The sequence below is a fragment of the Globicephala melas genome, chromosome 6 (genome assembly GCF_963455315.2).
Source record: "Globicephala melas chromosome 6, mGloMel1.2, whole genome shotgun sequence".
Taxonomy (NCBI): Eukaryota; Metazoa; Chordata; class Mammalia; order Artiodactyla; family Delphinidae; genus Globicephala; species Globicephala melas.
In genome coordinates this window covers 87,668,391-87,688,740 of record NC_083319.1, presented here as the reverse complement: position 1 = coordinate 87,688,740, position 20,350 = coordinate 87,668,391, and the positions used below count along the sequence as shown (strand labels likewise).

At 41.7% G+C, this 20,350-nt stretch overlaps 1 protein-coding gene across 1 annotated transcript in view; it reads right to left on the bottom strand.

The window, feature by feature from the left end:
- HABP4 (hyaluronan binding protein 4) overlaps window positions 1-18,633 on the bottom strand; it is a 36,680-nt gene extending 18,047 nt beyond the window's left edge. The window contains exons 1-5 of the mRNA XM_030832905.2: window positions 18,163-18,633; window positions 13,236-13,398; window positions 7,971-8,132; window positions 7,700-7,768; window positions 3,299-3,382 (exon numbers count right to left, since the gene is read on the bottom strand). Of these exons, the coding sequence (XP_030688765.1) occupies window positions 3,299-3,382; window positions 7,700-7,768; window positions 7,971-8,132; window positions 13,236-13,398; window positions 18,163-18,523 (839 nt within the window). The 5' untranslated portion in view covers window positions 18,524-18,633. The remainder of the gene's footprint in view (window positions 1-3,298; window positions 3,383-7,699; window positions 7,769-7,970; window positions 8,133-13,235; window positions 13,399-18,162) is intronic.
- Window positions 18,634-20,350: the final 1,717 nt, after the last annotated feature.

The following is a 20,350-nucleotide window of genomic DNA, read 5'->3' as shown; positions in this document are numbered from 1 at the left end:
GCTTTCACAATCATCAATCGTAGCACTTTGCTCTTGTAATAAGTAACAATAATAATAGTAGGTATTTATACAGCACTAACTACATGCCAGGCCCCGCTCTACATGAAACACACGCACACCCAACCAGTCCTTATGACAGCCTTCTGATGTAGGTGTTATTATTATTCCCATTTTACAGATGAAGAGAACTGAGGCACAGAAAGATTAAATAACTTAGCCAAACTAGTAAATGGAAGAGCTGGGATTTGAACCCAGAACACTGGCTCAGAGTCTCTGCTCTTAAGCATTGCCTCTTCTCAGCTGAAGGATGAGTAAGAGTTAAATAAATAGGTGAAGGGTGAAGGGAGTGTGGAGGAGAGGTACAGAAAAACAAGAATACGGCACTTGCAAAAGCTCTTTGGCAGGTGTGGCATAGGAGCTGGAGAAAGGTGCTTGGGGACATGAAATAAGGGCCACATGGTGAACCTGGAGAAGGCACAGGAGTGGTTGAACTTGGGGGCTCTTCATGGGCCAGACCATGCAGGATTGTGCAGGTCAGGGCAAGGGACAGAAAAAGGACAGAAAGCCACCGGGGGGAGGGTCTTACTCGAGGGGTGGGGGCACGATGATCAGAATGGCAGTGTGAAAGCCACTTTGGTGTGAAACGGGTGGGTTGGTAGAATGTGAGAATGCAAGGAACCCCATTAGGAGCTCTGGTGAGAGAGCAGATGGCAGTAGCAGAGACTATGATGGTGAGTGGAGATGGCAGATATAAAAGAGTACAAATCCTCAGGGCATGGTGACAGATTGGATTTTGAGGAGACAGTGGGTCAAGAAGAAGGAAATCTCAAGAATGACTCCTAGGTTTCTGGTTTGTGCAACTGGATGAATGGCGATGCCGTTCCGCAAAACAGAAACACCTAATGAGGGTGGGGGCTTGTGGACCTCAGTCCTGGCCACACTGAGCATGAGGTGCATTTGGGATGCCCACGGGGAGGTGTCTAGGAGGCAGATGGACACATGGGCCTGGAGTCCATGTTGAAGGTTGGAGCCAGAGGTATATATTCTGGAGTCAGGGGATAAATGACAATTCAAGCTGCAGGAGTGCATGAGACCCTATAAAGAGACACTAGACACAGAGAAGAGGGCCTAAGGCAGAGCCCTGAAGAACTCAACATTTTAAAAGAGCGGAAAGACAAGGATGAGTCTGCAAAGGAGGAACTGAGCAGCAGAAAGCAAGCCAGAAGAATGCAGAAACCAATGGGAGGTTGTGGTTAAGAGGAAATCAACACAGGCATACCTTGTCGTATTGCACTTCACAGATTCTGCCTTTTTAACATATTGAATATCTGTGGCAGCCCTGCGTTGGGCAAGTCTAGCAGCACCATTTTCCCAACAGCATTTGCTCACTTGACGTCTCTGTGTCACATTTTGGTAATTCTCGAAATATTTCAAACTTTTTCATTATTATTATATTTGTCATGGTGATCTGTGACCAATGATACAAAGATGTTACTATTGTAATTGTTTTGGGGCGCCACAAACTGCACCCACATAAGACAGTGAACATAATCAATAAATGTTGTATGTGTTCTGACTGCTCCACTAACTGGCCTTCCCATCTCTGTCCCTCTTCTGGGGCCTCCCTATTCCCTGAGACACAACAGTATTGACATTAGGCCAGTTAATAACCCTATAATGGCCTCTCAGTGTTCAAATGAAAGGAAGAGTCAGTCAATATGGCAAACTTCATTGCTGTCTTTATTTTAAGAAACTGCACAGTCACCCCAACCTTTAGCAACCACCACCCTCATCAGTCAGCAGTCATCATCAAGGCAAGACCCTCCACCAGCAAGAAGATTATGACTCATTGAAGGCTGAGATGATAAATATGTTAAAAAGGTTAGTATCTTTAGCCATAAAGTATTTTAAAATTAAGGTATGTATACTGTTTTTTTAGACATAATGCTATTGCACACTTAATAGACTACAGTACAGTCTAAACATAACTTTTATGTGTACTGGGAAACCAAAAAAATCATGTGATTCACTTTATTGTGATATTCGCTTTATTGAGGTGGTCTGGAATCAAACCCACAATATCTCTGAGGTATGCCTGTAAAGTCAAATGTTCTGAGAGGTCAAGGAAGATGCAGACCGAAACATCTGTTAGGTCTGGAGACATGTGGTGACTGTTTCAGAAGGGCAATGAGGACAAAGCCAGACCTGGAGTGAAGTGAGGATGAAGTGAAGGGGAGGAAATGAAGAAAGAATGCACATAACCCCGAAAAAGGCAGCTGAATGTGAATGTAGGGGCAACGAGAGGCTTTTAACAGGAGAGATTGAGCGCAGATAAAATGTTGATAAGAAGACCAGAGCTGGGAGGAAGGAAGTGAGTATGCCTAAAAATGAAGGAGCTAACTGATAGTGAGATTTCTCTGAAGTCAGTAGGAAATGGGATCCAAACGCTGGAGAGGCTGGTGGAGGGATGGGGCCTCTATTTTACCACAAGGGAAGAAGCCCAGGAGGCAGGTGCAGGCAGGTTCGCACCTTTGAGAGTGGTGTAATTTCTCTGTGACAAAGGAGGCCAAGTTGTACCCAGAAAATGAAAAAGGAGGTGTGGGTGTCAGAAGGATGGAAGAAGGGGAAAGTGGGGGGGCAATGTCAGGGCTCTGAGGGGACAAGAAGGACTGAACCAGTCATTGTAATGGGTGGGTAGGGAAAGAGCGAATCCAAGAAATGGGCATTGCTGGGCAGTGTTGAGGGCTCATTTCAGAATGTGGTGATGGGGAATTTACAGGGGTTCCCATCAGCCCTGCTGAGTATCTTGCAGTGCTCAGCCTGTGGATGCAGGCAGAAAGAAGGCAGATGGCTACCGGTTGTCCAGGAGGTGGGTGCATTTGCTAGCAAGGTACTCATAGACCCAAGGGGCAAGGGAGTTTAAAGCCTTGGCAAGGGTGCTACAGATGGACCAGGGAACTAAGCTCCATGAAGAAAAGAGGAAGGAGGGACCAGGAGAGAATAAAGGGACAAAAGATAGGGGTCCTGAGGAAAGAGAGACTAGTCACAGTACAGGCTGCTGATGGAAAATAAGTTGTAGGCACAGGACAGAATACTTGAATGCAACCCATTAATTATCATTAATAATCATTCATTAGATGATTTGTACTATTAATTAGTTTGATTATTCATTAACACGTTAAGAAGATAACCCTCTGTGATATGACGAAAGGCTGAGCTTCCTATTCTATGAAGACCTCTTATAAATCTTTAAGAAAAAGACCAACAACCCAATGGGGAAAATGAATGAAATACCCACTTGGCTGGAGATTCCTCCTCCAGGGGGCCCAGGGACTCCTCCACCACTGTGGTCTCTTCCATGGGGGCAGTCGGGTCCATGTCACTGCAAAGCAGCAAGAACCACTCTAGTCACACAAATCTGTTTACATCAATGCCCTTACATATTCAAGATAGAAAAAAACACATTTCAATGTCCTTTTTCTTAAGTAAACATCCCTCGAGGAATTAACATGTACATACAGGTAATCCACATCAAAATAAAAAAGAGGAAGAAAAATGCTCTTAATTGCTAATCCATATAAATTATTTCAAAAGTGTGAAAAGTACTTTGAGAAATACAAGTTTCCATGAATGGCCTAAAATTAAAAACAGATTGTAAAGGACCAGAACAATTATTCAAACTCTTATTATACTAGGAGATTCCAAATATTAACAGGGGCCATAAAAATTTTCAACCTGTGTTAAATGACTTAAAATAGATAAGAATATGCCATTTCAAACTTTAGAATATGGCAAGAAAGTGGAAACATTCCACAAAAAGGAATGTGTAGGATTACAAACAAGCTGGTGATAACCATACCAGAAAAATAAGGCTTTGAAATATCAACTTACATCCCATCACATCTAAATACATAATCTACAGATTAGAAATTACAGCACAGTGAAAAACACTTTGAATTTTAAATACATAATCTTAAATCTTTTATGTTGATATTAATCCTATCTGAACATTACTTTTAAAAAAGTACCAGCAAAAGAAATTTCATTCTCAGGAAAATGCTAAAATTGGTCAATATAATAGAAATATTTTACACTGTACATTCAGAACCCAGCACTTTTTCATCCCCAGTTCAGGAAAAATCTTCATAAAATTAGTTTTTTTTTAAATAAACATAAATTGGGCTTCCCTGGTGGCGCAGTGGTTGAGAGTCCACCTGCCGATGCAGGGGACACGGGTTCCTGCCTGGTCCGGGAAGATCCCACGTGCCGCGGAGCGGCTGGGCCCGTGAGCCACGGCCGCTGAGCCTGCGCGTCAGGAGCCTGTGCTCCGCAACGGGAGAGGCCACAACAGTAAGAGGCCCGCGTACCGCAAAAAATAAATAAATAAATTTAAAAAATAAATAAACATAAATTGAACTATAATGAAAGAATAGAGTTTTTACATTAAAAGTATTTTAATTCTCAACTCAAAGCCATTGTTATCAACTTTTTAAAAAACTCAGTTTTCCAACACAAAATTTGAATAAATAATTTTTACTTTTAAAAAAGGTCATAAATCAAATGTTCTCCCTGTTTGGAAGGACATCCCTGCTGCTCTGCCTGGCAGAATTCCTTTAACAAAAGCAGCCTCTACACATCAGCATGACCCTCGTGGGTCATGGGAGTTTTTAGCATCCAGGAGTCTAGCAGCAGTGGCAGTGCTGTATTACTCCAACTTTCTCTTTATTCCCTTGGCCATGTCATAAACCAAGGGGATAAAAACATGGATTCACTGACAGTTCATAGCTTTCAACAATTAAAAATCATAAAAGGGCTATAACGATATAGGGGAAGAAAAAAGAAGCAGAATACAAAACAAATATGAACTGACAGTTCATAGCTTTCAACAATTAAAAATCATAAAAGGGCTATAACGATATAGGGGAAGAAAAAAGAAGCAGAATACAAAACAAATATGAACTGACAGTTCATAGCTTTCAACAATTAAAAATCATAAAAGGGCTATAACAATATAGGGGAAGAAAAAAGAAGCAGAATACAAAACAAAGAGACTAGCAATTCTTAAACCTGTCAATCAATTTAGAAGAAAAATCACAGACCTCCCTCCTGTATTGACCTAAATTATTTTATGAATAAACATAAAACTAATTTTGTGCTTATAGCTCAATAGAACCATAGCTTATAGAACCATATGATGAAAACTACAAAACAAGTAAGTCTCAAGATTAGCACCAATTTATTTTGGCAAATTTTATTATTTTGTTGAAAGTAAATCACCAATGTTGGATTTATTAGAAGAAAGATAAAGCTCCAGGGCCCATGTCTATATTTTGACTTCAGTTATACTAACGTAGAAAATGCCTGTTTGCACAAGTATGGTTACAAAACAATTTTAAAAGCCTCAAGGCTTTGTTAACTAGTTCAAATTCAATCAGACTTCATACTTAACCAAATCTATGACAGTGAACAGATTTAATCCAGTGTTGCTTGATTACTACATAAAACTGTCTTGGCTCTTTACAATAAAAGTTGGAAGGCAGTATTATTAAAAACTGCATTTATGGGTGTCTATCCCAGTTAGGAACAAGAAAATAATATCTGATATTACACTTTTAAAATTATTACAAATGGAGAAAATTCTATTTTCAGCACAGGTACTAACAGTCAAACTTTTGAAGAAAACCAGTAACAATGGAAATGGCTCAGTCACACCATTTTGAAAGCATCTTGCCCTTAGATCTAGTTATACTGTCAATGTCTTCAAACAGGAATACTAAACTACAGCAAAACCCTCACACCTCCAATGCATGGTGCAGCACTCGCCCTTGTCAGCCACGAACACATCACTTATTGTTAGCCTCACCTCTGCTGTTTTCTCATTAATCATAACTCAGCTGCACTATACCATGGTGGCAAATCAAAATCTCAATGTATTAAATAAGAAATTAAAGTCTTATTCTACAAAAAAACTTTCAATTACACATTATTACCACCTAAGAGCTTTGACTTTATAACTCACAAAACAATCCAAAATGAGTGCCATGGGGCACGTTTCATTTTAACATTGGGACATACCATCTGCCAGAAGCACATGTGGTCACTTCTTCATGTTCCAAGGTCAATAATTACCTCTTAGAGTAAGTAAACACTTGGAGCCAAAATGATTTTAAACTCAAATGCAAACTGAAATGGGGTGGTAGTATTAAATAAGCTAGTAAATCAGATGATGCAGAAAGTGCCTGTATTACTTTTTAAAAATATACTATTACAGTAAAATAAAACAAAATGAAAAGGTCTGTATTTGAGATTCTATAGAACCCTAGATTGACAAACATTCAACAAGTTTCTTTTCAAAGACAACACAGATGTGCAATGGTAGTAAATTTAATCTTAGATTTGATCTTATTTTCTACATTTTTTGTTTGTTTGTTTGTTTTGCGTTACACGGGCCTCTCACTGTTGTGGCCTCTCCCGTTGCGGAGCACAGGCTCCGGACACGCAGGCTCAGTGGCCATGGCTCACGGGCCCAGCCGCTCCGCGGCATGTGGGATCTTCCCAGACCGGGGCACGAACCCGTGTCCCCTGCATCGGCAGGCGGACTCTCAACCACTGCACCACCACCAGGGAAGCCCTGTACATTTTTTTTTAAGGATAAAAATTTAAGAAAAATAAGTTTATGTAAAGAGCTTATATTCTTCAAAAGAAAAAAAAGTGGAAGTCTGGATCCCCTCAAGCCTTCAAACTTGTGTAAAGTCTTCCCTGCAACACATCCTGTCGCAACCCATTCCTCGTACTTCCCTGCAGCCCTGAAATGACAGAAATAGCAGAACCAAGTACCTCCCCTAAGTAGCAAAACTGGCACAGATCTGAGATATCATAAAGCCTGAGAAATGTCAAATTTGAACCTCAGGTGAAACTTGTCATTGAGCTTTGATCTGCAAATGATTTTATAAAATCAAGAGGCAGGGACTTCCTTGGTGGCGCAGTGGTTAAGAATCCGCCTGCCAATGCAGGGGACACGGGTTTGATCCCTAGTCCGGGAAGATCCCACATGCTGCGAAGCAACAAAGCCCATGCGCCACAACTACTGAGCCTGCACTCTAGAGCCCACGAGCCATAACTACTGAGCCCGTGTGCCACAACTACTGAAGCCCGTGCACCTAGAGCCCATGCTTCGCAACAAGAGAAGCCACAATGAAAAGCCCGTGCACTGCAACAAAGAGTAGCCCCCACTCGCCACAACTAGAAAAAGCCTGCGCGCAGCAACGAAGACCCAAAGCAGTCAAAAATAAATAAATAAATAAACTTATTTTAAAAAAAAAAGATGCAATGTACACAAAAACTTTGGAAGGTCACAGAAAAATAAAGTACAGAATATCCAGGAATTTAAAAACATTCTGAGGCATACGCAAATATACAGCGCCGTGTGCTTGGGGTGTCAGCAAATATACAATTTGCTTGGCTAAAATAAGATAAAAGAATTTTGAAAGCAGTTTCAAATCTAACCACAACATAGCAAAACTGTTTTAAAAAGTTATCTCATGAAACAAAAGCCTAAATTCAATCGCTACGTAAAGCACACAAGTATAAAGACATGGCAAGCGTAACACAGAGGACATAATTTTCAAGACAGGCAAATAAAGATCCAGATATTTCCACTTAATTGTAGGTTCACAGAAGGTACACATTTGCACCATACCTGGTATCTTTACCTGATCCCCAGGTGCGAACTCCATATCCACCCATGTTGTCTTCAGTCCTGATTGCTCTAGAAAACGAAAGAATATTCCCTTAAACTGGAAGCTGGTGTCCAGTCAATCTCTAAATCAGAAAAGCTGATCATAAAAACTGTCCCAGGATCAGCTCCCTTAGGAATAACTGCATACTAATATAAAGTCAACTAAACATTAAAACACAACAGATTCACACCAAGATCTTAAAGGGAGAATAGCATTTACAATGAAACTTACATTTTATCATTCCCACTGTATCTCTCAAATTCTCGTTTCCCTCTCTGGTCAAAACCGTCAAAAGCTCTGTTCCCAGGACCACCTCTGCCTCTGCTTCGCATGCCCCCTCTTGGGCATCCACGTCCTCTCAGTGGTCTTTCTCGATCAAACCTGTCAACTGGTCTTGGAAGAGATGAGTATAATAAAAAGCGGTGAATTGGATTAAAGAGCTAACGCTTTTTCTGATTAAAAAAAAATTCTAGAAGGACATTATGGCTACAGTATATTGGAAAGAATCGTGTATCTTGAATAAAAAAATTAATAGTTAAATTTACTGAGCACATACTATCTCTAGCACTGTTCTGAGCCCTTCACGTACAGTCATTTAATTACAACTAGTGCCCACATATGAGGAAGATAGCTGAAGATGACGTCTTTGTTGTTAAATCCAATAGCAACTTTTGTCTCTAGGTCATCTGACCCTTATGCATCATTTGACACTGCCAACCACTAATTTTCCTCTGCCCTTTCTGGCTTCTCTTTCCCTGCTCATCCTTATAAAATGATTTTTGACGCAGGTAATACCCAAACATTCACAAGGTACTCCTCTTGCTTCTTGGCCACACAATTCCACTTCTCAAAGGCAGACACTGCAGAGTCACATACAGGGAAAGGTTCTACACCTCGCCTTTTTCATGGAACATGTCTTGAATATCCCATCTTCTGGATACCTACACATTTGTCCTTAAGAGCACCAGCATTCCTGACTCCCTACCTCCTGTACACATCGTCCTCGTCCCTATGCTAATGCTACATGGCCCCTTCACGTGACCCTGTGTCTCTCATTTGGGGGTCTCTCTGATTTCAGGCCACAAAGCCAGTTACTTCCTGGACATCCCCCTATGTCACCCCATGGCCCTGAAGATACATGACCAACACTGACCCCTTGCTCCTACTACGGTCCCTAACTCACAACATGGAAGTGTCCAAGCCAAGAAACTCCCTTTTCTCACTCTTTCCCTGCCACACCCACTGGATCCAGGGCCTGACCTCCCGCTTCGCCTCACATCCATTCTCTGCTACCATCTGGTCACTGTCACTTTTTATGAGGACTTGTCTCTCCTCCACCAGACTCAAAGCTTCTGCAGGAAGGGCCTCATCTTTTTCATTGTTAAATCCTAGTTTAATAAGAAATTATATTTTTTAATTTGTCAAGGCTTTTAAAAACGTTTAAAGCAACAAATTACTTATTGAAATCTAGTGACATTAGTGGCTCAAACACCAGAACTAGAGGTGTGTTCCAGTCTACTGAAACAGGCTGAAAATGTTACATTAAAAAGCTACTATACCATCACCGATAAAAAGATACAAAACTCACAATTCTCCTTACTCAAAAAGATAAAGAAATACAGAAGCGCCAATCATTAACTTTATGCCAGTCTCTTTCAAGAAACATCATCCTAAATCAATTCTCCAAGCTGGCTTTTCTGTCTCCCACCTCCCCGGACCAAAACCAAAATTTTAAATAGAGACTGTTGTAGAATCTGATTCCACATTACAGTAAATATCTAAAGCAGAGTTCTAAAACAATGACAAATGAAAAGTAACAGTAAGTTCTTAACCAGGAAGTTGGACAGCGCCATAAAAGAAGTCTACCTAAAAACTGAGAAGAAATGAAGCATAAAACTCTATATGGAAAATAATGCCAATAGTCAAAATCGGGTCTAAATTTACATGAACTTTAGATCAGATACTGATAAAATAACGAATTCATTAATAATATAATAGTAACTGAAGCTGACCCTAAAAATAACCCTGTGTGTTCTAGTCTATTTTAATCCCTTAAATCATTTTTCTTTATCCCACAGGTTTACCCCACCCCCAATTAAATATATTCTCAATTGCTTCTTTATAATCCCCTTCTTATAAAATACATTCTTTTTTTTAATAGATCTTTATTGGAGTATAATTGCTTCACAGTACTGTGTTAGTTTCTGTTGCACACCAAAGTGAATCAGCCATATGTATACATATGGCCCCATATCCCCTCCCGCTTGGGCCTCCCCCCTCCCACCCTCCCTATCCCACCCCTCTAGGTCATCACAAAGCACAGAGCTGATCTCCCTGTGCTATGCTGCTGCTTCCCACTAGTTAACTAATTCATATTCAGTAGTGTATATATATCAATGCTACTCTCACTTCGCCCCAGCTTCCCCCTCCCACCCCATGTCCTCAAGTCTGTTCTCTATGTCTACATCTTTATTCCTGTCCTGCAACTAGGTTTGTCAGTACCATTTTTTTTTTTTTAGATTCCGTATATATGTGTTAGCATACGGTATTTGTTTTTCTCTTTCTGACTTACTTCACTCTGTATGACAGACTCTAGGTCCATGCACTTCACTACAAATAACTCAATTTCGTTTCTTTTTATGGCTGAGTAATATTCCATTGTATATATGTGTCACATCTTCTTTATCCATTCATCTGTCAATGGACATTTAGGTTGCCTCTATGTCCTGGCTATCTTAAATAGTGCTGTAATGAACACTGTGGTACATGTCTCTTTTTTTTTTTTTTTTTTTGTGGTACGTGGGCCTCTCACTGTGTGGCCTCTCCCGTTGTGGAGCACAGGCTCCGGACGCACAGGCTCTGCGGCCGTGGCTCACAGGCCCAGTCGCTCCGCGGCATGTGGGATCTCCCCGGACCGGGGCACGAACCCGTGTCCCCTGCATCGGCAGGTGGACTCTCAACCACTGCACCACCAGGGAAGCCCCATGTCTCTTTTTGAATTATGGTTTTCTCAGGGTATATGCCCAGTAGTGGGACTGCTGGTCATTTGGTAGTTCTATTTTTAGTTTTTTAAGGATCCTCTATACTGTTTTCCATAGTGGTGGTATCAACTTACATTCCCTCCAAAGTGCAGGAGGGTTCCCTTTTCACCACACCTTTTCCAGCATTTATTGTTTCTAGATTTTTGGATAATAGCCATTCTGACCACATGAGGTGATACCTCATTGTAGTTTTGATCTGCATTTCTCTAGTAATTAGTGATGTTGAGCATCTTTTCATGTGCCTCTTGGCCATCTGTATGTCTTCCTTGATGAAATGTCCATTTAGGTCTTCCGGCCATTTTTTAATTGGATTGTTTGTTTTTTTGATATTAAGCTCCATGAGCTGTTTGTATATTTTGGAGATTAATCCTTTGTTGTTTCATTTGCAAATATTTTCTCCCATTCTGAGGGTTGTCTTTTCATCTTGTTTATGGTTTCCTTGGCTGTGCAAAAGCTTTTAAGTTTAACTAAGCCCCATTTGTTTATTTTCGTTTTTATTTCCATTACTCTAGGAGGTGGGTCAAAAAAGATCTTGCTGTGGTTTATGTCAAAGAGTGTTTTTCCTATGTTTTCCTCTAAGAGTTTTATAGCGTCTGGTCTTACATTTAGGTCTTTAATCCATTTGGAGTTTACTTTTGTGTATGGTGTCAGGTAGTGTTCTAATTTCATTCTTTTACATGTAGCTTATCCTCTTTTTTAATAGGTTGGTGAGCATTAAGAATTTGAGCAGGCAAACTCAAATTCTGGGCTCTTCTACAAAATAACTGGTCCATACTCTTAAAAAATGTCAAATCCATAAATAAATGAAAGACTAAAGAGCTGTTTTAAATTAAAGAAGACTAAATGCAATGCACATTCCTGGACTGGATCCTGAACCAAAATTGTTTTTCTTCTGCTAGAAGGATATTATTAGGACAATTGGTGCAATTTGAGTAGTCTGTAGATTATATAATTTAGAGAATTAGATAATAGTATTGCATCAATGTTAATGAGTTTGATAATTGTACCATGTGTTTAGGAAATATATTTAAAGTATTTAGGGATAAAGAGACATTCCTGTAGCTTACTCTCAAATGCCAAGGAAAAAAGAGGGGTGTGTGTGTGTGTGTGTGTGTGTGTGTGTGTGTGTGTGAGAGAGAGAGAGAGAGAGAGAGAGACAGAGAGAGAGAGAGAGAGAGGAGAAAGAGAGGGAGAGAGTGAGGGAGGGGTATGATAAAGCAAATGTGGTAAAATGTTATTGGAGAATCTGGATGAGGGTATATGGGAATTCCTTATATAATTCTTAAAACTTCCTGTATCCAAAATAGGCATCCCTTAATAGGCAGTTTTTTTCATGGTAACATATAAAGACTTATCCTTTTTAAAAAACTCATAATTTTGCTACTAAAAAAGCTGGAAACATGAGTTATAATTTCCGTATTTCCACAGAATAAATCCCTGCAGTGAAGGAAAAAAATACACAAATGCTTCCCAAAATAAGCAGCTCTGATCCAGAAGGCTTTCTGTAAGCAAGCAGACTGCGGCTGTTACATAGCAAATTTGAACTAATCACCCAAAAAAAGCAGAAGTAAGCCTTTCTCTAGCCCTCATCCTCTAACACGGTGGCAGATATACCATCTCTGTTTTGAATGTGTAGTGGAATAGGTAGTCAAGAAGTTGAAAGACTTTGGGAATAACGGCTCCCTTGACATTCAACTGTACACTATTCTAGTCTCTTTTAGCCTTTTTAACTTTCTTTTCCTTTCAATGTGAGTCACAAGTTGTTTTGTTTTAATCTAAACCCAGTGCTACGCAGGTTTAATAATTAAACACTTGAGGCAGCAAGCATCCATCTTGTTAGTGCCAAGCATAAGACACTAAGAACTGCTTCCCGTGTATAGGTGGGCATGATAGCCCACATGCTGCCACATTACTCAGAAGGGTGTCAGGCTGCACCAGCCTGAGATCATCTTCCAGGTCAGAGCACTTTCTAGAGAAGGCATGGGAGCCTTAAACTGGTGTCACATATTTTATCAGGTTTTTTGTCCAATTTCATCATGATAACCTATTGACCTGACATGGGGCTAGGAATTTGTTTAAATTCATTAGTAGCCCAAATTAGTACTGCTAAATCAAGAACATAATTATATCTCTGGCCTAAATTTCAAAAGAAAATTTAATCAGTTTAGCATACTCCTATATAGTTTGTTATAAGAATGCTTTTCATAGTTACCAATAAGTAATCCATTTTTCATTGTGTAATGATTTCCTGAACCAAGACTTAAGGTCATCTATGAGATAAATGGAAGGTGCTTCACGTGTTACCTAAGGTAGTATAATTTGTTACTTAAATTTGGTACTTAAATTGGCAAAATATTCCCAGGACTGGCACCACAAAAAGGTTGCAAAGGCTAGTAGTCCTCTGAAAATCCTTCTGGTTCCCCCAACCCTCCAGGCCGAGGTCTGCAGTACTTACCTTTCATCTGTAAACTTCTCAGGTGTAAAGTCTGCCTGCCTCTCCGTCTCATAGGGTCGATATTCCCTGTAGGATCTCCGCTCTGCTCTATCAAGCGTCACCTCTGTCCCCCGGCTCTCACTCCATCCTTGCTGCTCCCCTCTTCTGGAAGTTCGTTTCTGGCCTGACAGGGAGGAATCAAAGGGGAGAGCTAGAACACAAGGTCTGCAGCAGCACGTTATTACAGGTACTTTTAAATTTTACTTTTCTAGAAATCAATGCCATAGGAAAATTTGGGAAGTTTGGAAAAGTTCAGAGAAGAAAAAAGGTTGCTGATACTACTACTGCCCAGAGTCGTCTTTTAATAAAACTTTGACATTACTATTGAATCTCTTATGTCCTAGAAATTATGATAAGATAAACTATACCAACTCACTTACAATTACAAATATTTTACAATGACTCTGTGATAGCAACAGAGATATATTATCAACTACATTTCACAACAGCAGCTTTATCAAAACATGGTAGCTAAGTTCCTTCCAGAAAATTAAAGGATAAATACCCTGTATTTCAGAACATATTTTTAGAATCCCAACTATAGTTTATCATTCATTGGCTAATAAAGTTTTCATTTTTAAATAGCTTGTACCATTGTATCTTTCTCATTTGAAAACAGATTTTCCTGGTCTTTGATGGGATTTATACATTTATGATCACACTTCTCAAATATAAGGCCAAGCTGGTATTTGCCAACTCGTGCAAGGTCTGGCCAGCACTTGAAGGGGCATCTCCCGTCCATGGAGAGGCCAGCACTGAGGAGGTAGGGGCTGGGGCACTCCAGCCTTCTCTGTTCTCTTTTTACTCCTCTCGGTTTTGACGCTTTAAAAATTTTCAGCAGGGTCTATGTCTTAAGGCAACTAATATTTGGTGAATATATTGTGAAGAACTTTGTTACTTCTTAAATCTTCTTCCAAAAATGTGTGTTTATCTTTTCTTTGTATACACTTAATAGGTCTCCATCTCAAACATTATGTACAATTTTCATTTTAGTAGAAAATTTTAGATTTTTCTTGGTATGTCACCCTCCACATTTATTGTATGGCTATAAAAATATTAAATGTACTTGAATTAATGGGTATTTTTTTAAACTACCGGGTTCCTCTTCTACTTAGGCAGATACTTGTGATTCTTAAGAAATATATGTTTACGTGTATTCTCCTATTTTCCCACTTAATATTTTCTATCTAAGCTTTATAAACTAGGCGCATGTAAACATTAACGTATTTCCAATATGTTACTAATCTCATTTTAAAGCAAAAATCATGTCGTGACACCACTAACACAAAACTGTGCAATTTATTACTTGTTAGCTAACAAAGTATTTTTTTGAAATGTGAAATATTGCACAACAGACCTAAGTTCAATCTTAAGTTAATGTCCCATGACCTAGGAAATGCTTAAATCTGATTTGCTTCCTGAAGCCCCAGTCTGAGCTTGTGACATGTTTAGGATATAGGGAAGATGTTATCATAAACAGAGCATTATGCTTTTATTGCAGAAAGAGAGACTGACACTGGTGTCCAATTGCCCAGGAGTATGCAGTGTCAGATCCGAGCGCATACACGTTACTAAGAGAGATCAAAGTTGGAAGAGGCATTGAAAATGTAAGGTAGAAAATGTTATTGTGAAAGTTAACTATCTAACAAGTTGAAAACTATAATAGACCATGACATAACAGCAAGAACATCAACAGTAACAATACTTTTCAATACTTTTCCCTCAATATGAAAAGTTATTTTAATACAGTTTCCAATTTCCTATTCATAACCTGTAATTTAAAAAAAACAACAACTAAATATCTCCACTCAACTACAGAATTACTTAGCTTATTCCCACCTTCTTTCTGCTTTCAAGGTTATTTTAAAAATTGTATCAATTAAATTTGGAATTCATCATTCAAAATTTAAAATGACATTTGCTGTATACTTTATACTAAAGCTTCTTCCAAAGCTTCTGTGTATAAGTTGAAAACCATTAAATATAACTGGCAACTTATTAGAATAATTATCAATACCCTGCAAACATTTCCTTTTCCTCCCAAAATCCAAAAAACAAAGATAATAGGGGTCCAGTTTTTCCCACAATTTACTACTAAGGGATCAAGAATGCAACTGAGGGTTTCCCTGGTGGTGCAGTGGTTGAGAGTCCGCCTGCCGATGCAGGGGACACGGGTTCGTGCCCCGGTCCAGGAAGATCCCACATGCCGCGGAGCGGCTAGGCCCGTGAGCCATGGCCGCTGAGCCTGCGCGTCCGGAGCCTGTGCTCCGCGACGGGAGAGGCCACAACAGTGAGAGGCCCGCGTACCGCAAAAAAAAAAAAAAAAAAAAAAAGAATGCAACTGAACCTAGCTTTTCTGTGCTAGATCAGCGGCTCCAAGTGAATATGCAAACATTGAATTTTACTAGCCCTTTCCAATAAAAGGCTGGCATATGCAGTCTCATCACTGATGTAACCCCAAGCCCACATGAAGGGACAGAATACAATAAAATTTACAGTGAGATTTCCCCCAAATAAATTTGAGCTTTGACGCAGAGATTAGTTCTGAAAGGCCAGGGAAAGCAAAGCTGAAACAGCCTGTGAAGACTTCAAGAACGAATTTTTTTGAGCAAGGCTCATCCAAAGGTCTATGTATATTGTTAAATAGTGAAGGCCATTAAAAACCTATTTCTATGGGAAAATCTTATGATTTCCACATCCTTTTGAGATTAATGCTTCCGTTATACGTCAAACTTGTTTTGACTTTGATTCTAGTCTACACTAAGCATTCACTTATAATATTCTAACTAAATTAAAAATTTTGAGTGTTAGAAAAGTACAGTCCATATCAATTAGGGCTACAAAACCTTGAGAGAGTAGTTCTCTAACACCCATTACAGATAAATTTAGCACAGTAACTACATAAATGGAAATTAATGAGCTGTTTGCTCCTGAAATAACATACTTGAAAAAGAACTAGAATTATAAAATTTCCATTTTAACTACAAAACTAACTAAAGTTCTTTAATATAGATCTCAAAAGCCAGATCACTTGGATCATAAACAATTGACAGAAAAAAAAGTTATAAATGTACTAGACTACAGTGCTAAGTTTATTAGTTTAGCAAGTTATAACTGTACTAGATCATAACGCTAAATGCAGGTTGCAACCCAGTTTATATCATGTAAATTTAGAAAAAAAGAAGTAGCTCTGTGCATTTATGTATGTAAATGCAAGGTGTTAAAATAAGAAAAGTACAGGATTTTCACTATACTTCATACACTTTTGAATTGTTTAAAATTTTTATAACAAAAATGCACATTTTTAATAGTAAAAAGGTTAAAAAGCAATACATTGACATAGAAAACTAAATTCAATTTCACACTAAAATACATATTTTCACTTGTTAAAAAATAAAGCTTAGCCTTTCCCAATTCTTATTACTATGATATTTATCTAAATAGATTTAAAAGAAAAGATAGAACATAATGCAAAATGTACAAATTATCTCAAGTCTCACTCACTGTTTAAATAGGCTCATAACTGTACCGGCCTACCAAGGAGTCTTGGGATATCCAATAGCATTTAAAATAATTTTCAATATTTTTATTATAGTGACTTAATTTTCTGATTTTCAAGAGATAATGCTGGATTGAACTTTCCACAGATAAAGGGAAACATTACCTAGTTGCAGGAGTCAAAGCCCCAACACTCAAATCAGGTGTTATTCTCTCAGGGCTGGGCTGCACAATTTTTATCAAGCAAGGACCAAGCCAGTAAAGCCAAGTTGAATACACTGCCAAACATTGGCTGGAGTGGTCGAATTATACATCTTAACATTCTTTTTACGGAAACTTTAGGACCACTGTCTCATTTTTGAAAAACAGAGGAAACACAGGTGGAAACTTGGAGGCTTTGCCACTGATGCAGTTCAGGTGAGAAAAGACTTTTAAGCACCCTCCGTCCCTAGATGCAGACAGTAGTACACCAAGCTTTGTGCTTGCCGTTCTGGCTAAGCAGGGAGTGGGGAACTTTGAATATTCTTGTTGAAAAGGTTAATTAAAAACGCTTTTCTTAAAGCAGCTTGAGTTAATGACAAGTTACACAACCCATCAATGCTGCCTGCTACATTGAAAACCCGTGCGGGATGACTGCTGGAAGCTCCGTAAGGGGGATGGATGGGTGAAGGCACAGAGCTTGGAAGGCGCCGGGGACCCCGCGTCCACCCCCGCCGCATTCTGCTCGCGGCCCTGACGTCACAGCCCGCCCCCGAGGTCACCCAGGACTTCCCTCCATCACAGAGGCCCCAGCCCCTCACCCCGGCGATCCTTCACACACCCCGGGCTCTCGCCGCCACCCCCAGGGTCCGGGTGCACCCTCCTCCACTCTCCCTAAAAGGCGCTCCCCTCCCTCCTTCCCACCACGCTACTTTTTGCCTCCCGACGCGAATCTTGCAGAGGTTGGGCTGGAGGATGGAGAAGGTCCCTGCTAGTTCTAGATCTGAGAGCCCCGGGTCAGCGACCTCAGTGTTCGCCCCCACACACCAACCCAGAAATATCCCTCAACTTTGCCCAACTTGTAAAGGCTCAGTTTCAGCGTTCTGAAACCCCCTACTCTAAGCCTGCACTCTCCTTCGCCCCCAGAACGGACTGGGAAAGGCCAGAAGGGGCGTGACACCCTACACCCCGTCCTCTTTTCCCACCCTCCTCCGCCACAGGGACCCTCAACTCCAGCCAACTCTTCCCAGAGCCCCCTCCCCTTTCTGGAACAGATTCCAGTGATCCCAGTCTCGTAGTAGGAGGTCGTGGGGCTGCTGAGGAGAGGTGACCTCCATGACCCCATTCTCCTTCCCCTCCCGCCCACCGCGCCCACCCCGGGGCATCTAGGTGCCGGGCGGAGCGCGCGTACCGGGCGGCTGAGGGCCGCCCCCTGGGCTGTCTGGCTGCTGCGCGCCGGGGGCCGGGAGGCTCTTGCGCTCCTTCTGAGACTCTCTCCGGCCGCCGCCCGCGCCGGGTCTGTGGCCCGAGGCCCCAGCCGGGCTCCTGCCGCCGCGGTTGCCGGCCCCGGCCGCCGCCCCCGCCGCTTCGTCGCGCCTCTTGCGCTGCAGCTGCTGCTGGCGTCGGCGCTCGGCCTCGCGCAGGATGTCGAACGGGTCCGACTCGTCGTCTAGCAGCTGGTGGAAGCGGTTGGCCACGACACAGCCGAAACTCTCCTGCATCGCGGCGCCTGCGGCGGCCGCGGCCACAGGACTCCCCAGAGCGCCCTTCATGCCGCCGCCGCCACTGCGGGCCCGCCGCGGGCAGTCCACGCGAGCGAGTCTCAGCGAAGCCGGCAGCAAGGACCCATCCTACCCGCAGCTACCGCCCTCCCGCCCCAGCCCAGTCCCATCCCTACCAGCGCCCGCCCCCGCGCCGCCGCCACCGCCCGTCCAGCCGCTTCCCGCCAGCCAATCAGCGCACGCGGACTCGCCCCCTTTCCTAGCCAGCACGCCTGGAAACCCAATCAGCGACCGGCTGCTGTCACGTCATGCGACCTCTATGCCCCTCCCCACGATTCAGCAGGGAGGGGCTGGACCCAAAGGGCGGAGCTACTGGGAGGAGCAAGGAACCTTGCGGTCCAGGCTACTGGACCCTGCAGGTGGGTCACGGCCATAATTTATGTTCTCTCTGGGACTGGGTCCACATTCATCATCGGCCATACTTCTTTGAAGTTTACACATTGATTGAGCCATTCAACAACTGTATAGTGTACACTTATTATGTGCCCGGCATTATGTTGTAGGAGATACTAGCTCTCTGTTTTAGTAGATCTTACAGCCTATAGGCAGAAAAGTGCCCTGAAGAAAAGGCACAGACTTCTCTATGATCCTATAGCAGAGGGACTTGACCTAATTAGGAAGTTTGGAGAGGCTTTCCCAGGGAATGACGGTTAAGCTGAGATCTGAAGGATGACAAGGGCCGTGAGTCACGGCAAGTGCACAAGTCTTGAGTTGGGGTGGAGCACAGCCCATTCAAGCTCAAGGAAATGGAGTTCCTTGCTAAGAGTTGGAGGAAGGCCTTATTTTGGTCTTTATTCTGGGAGCAGCGGCAAGCAAATTTTAAGCATGAGCATGTGTTTGAAAAGGCCACTCTAGCTGTAATGTGAAGGACTGGGTTGGAGGGAGGTCAAAATGGATGCAGGGAGACCAAGCTGAAGATTGCTGCAGAGCTCCAGGGAAAAGGTGGTGATCACTATTCTTGGATGGTGGATACTGTCGGTGGAGGTGAAGAGAGTAGTAGATCCAAGAGCTATTTTGGAGGTTATATCAACAGGACTCAGTGATGCACTAGATATGGGTGGTGAGGAAAAAGGAGGAGAGTATGATGACTCCTATTTTTCTGGCTCTTGCAACTGGAATGGTGATGCTATTCACAAAGAAACAGAGCATTTATAGACCACTTTGATGAGAATCATAAGTTCAGTCTTGGACATGTTGAAGTTTAGGGTTTGGGTGTTTGTTTTGTTTGTTTGTTTGGTTCGTTGGTTGTTTTATTCAACTGAGGGCTTGAAGTTCAGAGAAGAACTGTGAATTGGACTTTCTCCAGGAATTCTTGCCTAGGCACTGGTGGAGACACTCTTGGCTGCCTATACTACAGCCCTTCCTTTCCCTCTTACACTTTCCCAAAATCTGTATTTTGTTAGGGCGTCAGGGAGCTGTTTGCCCCGGGGGGAACTGCGCCTTTTTCCAGCCTCAAACTTGATTAATCTTAAATCACCCATTGTAATTTCATTCCCCTACCAATGATTGGTGTAGGAATAGGCTTCTGGGGCAAATCTGGCAGAACAGACCTGAGGGAAAGTATTCTGCAGGATTTCTTGGAGGGATCATTCTTCTTGTACCTAAAAAGGGATTGCGACAGGATCTTCTAACTTTCCACTTCTGTTCTTTGGTCCTTGTTATGTGAGGAGGACATGATGCTTAGAGTGCTGGCCCTTATTGTGACTATGAGGATGGCAGAGAAGAAGGATGGAGAAAACCTAGTTCCTTGATGATGTGGAGCTGCTGACTTGCCACAATCGGGAAACTTCCTGCCTCAGACTTATTATTATGTAAGAC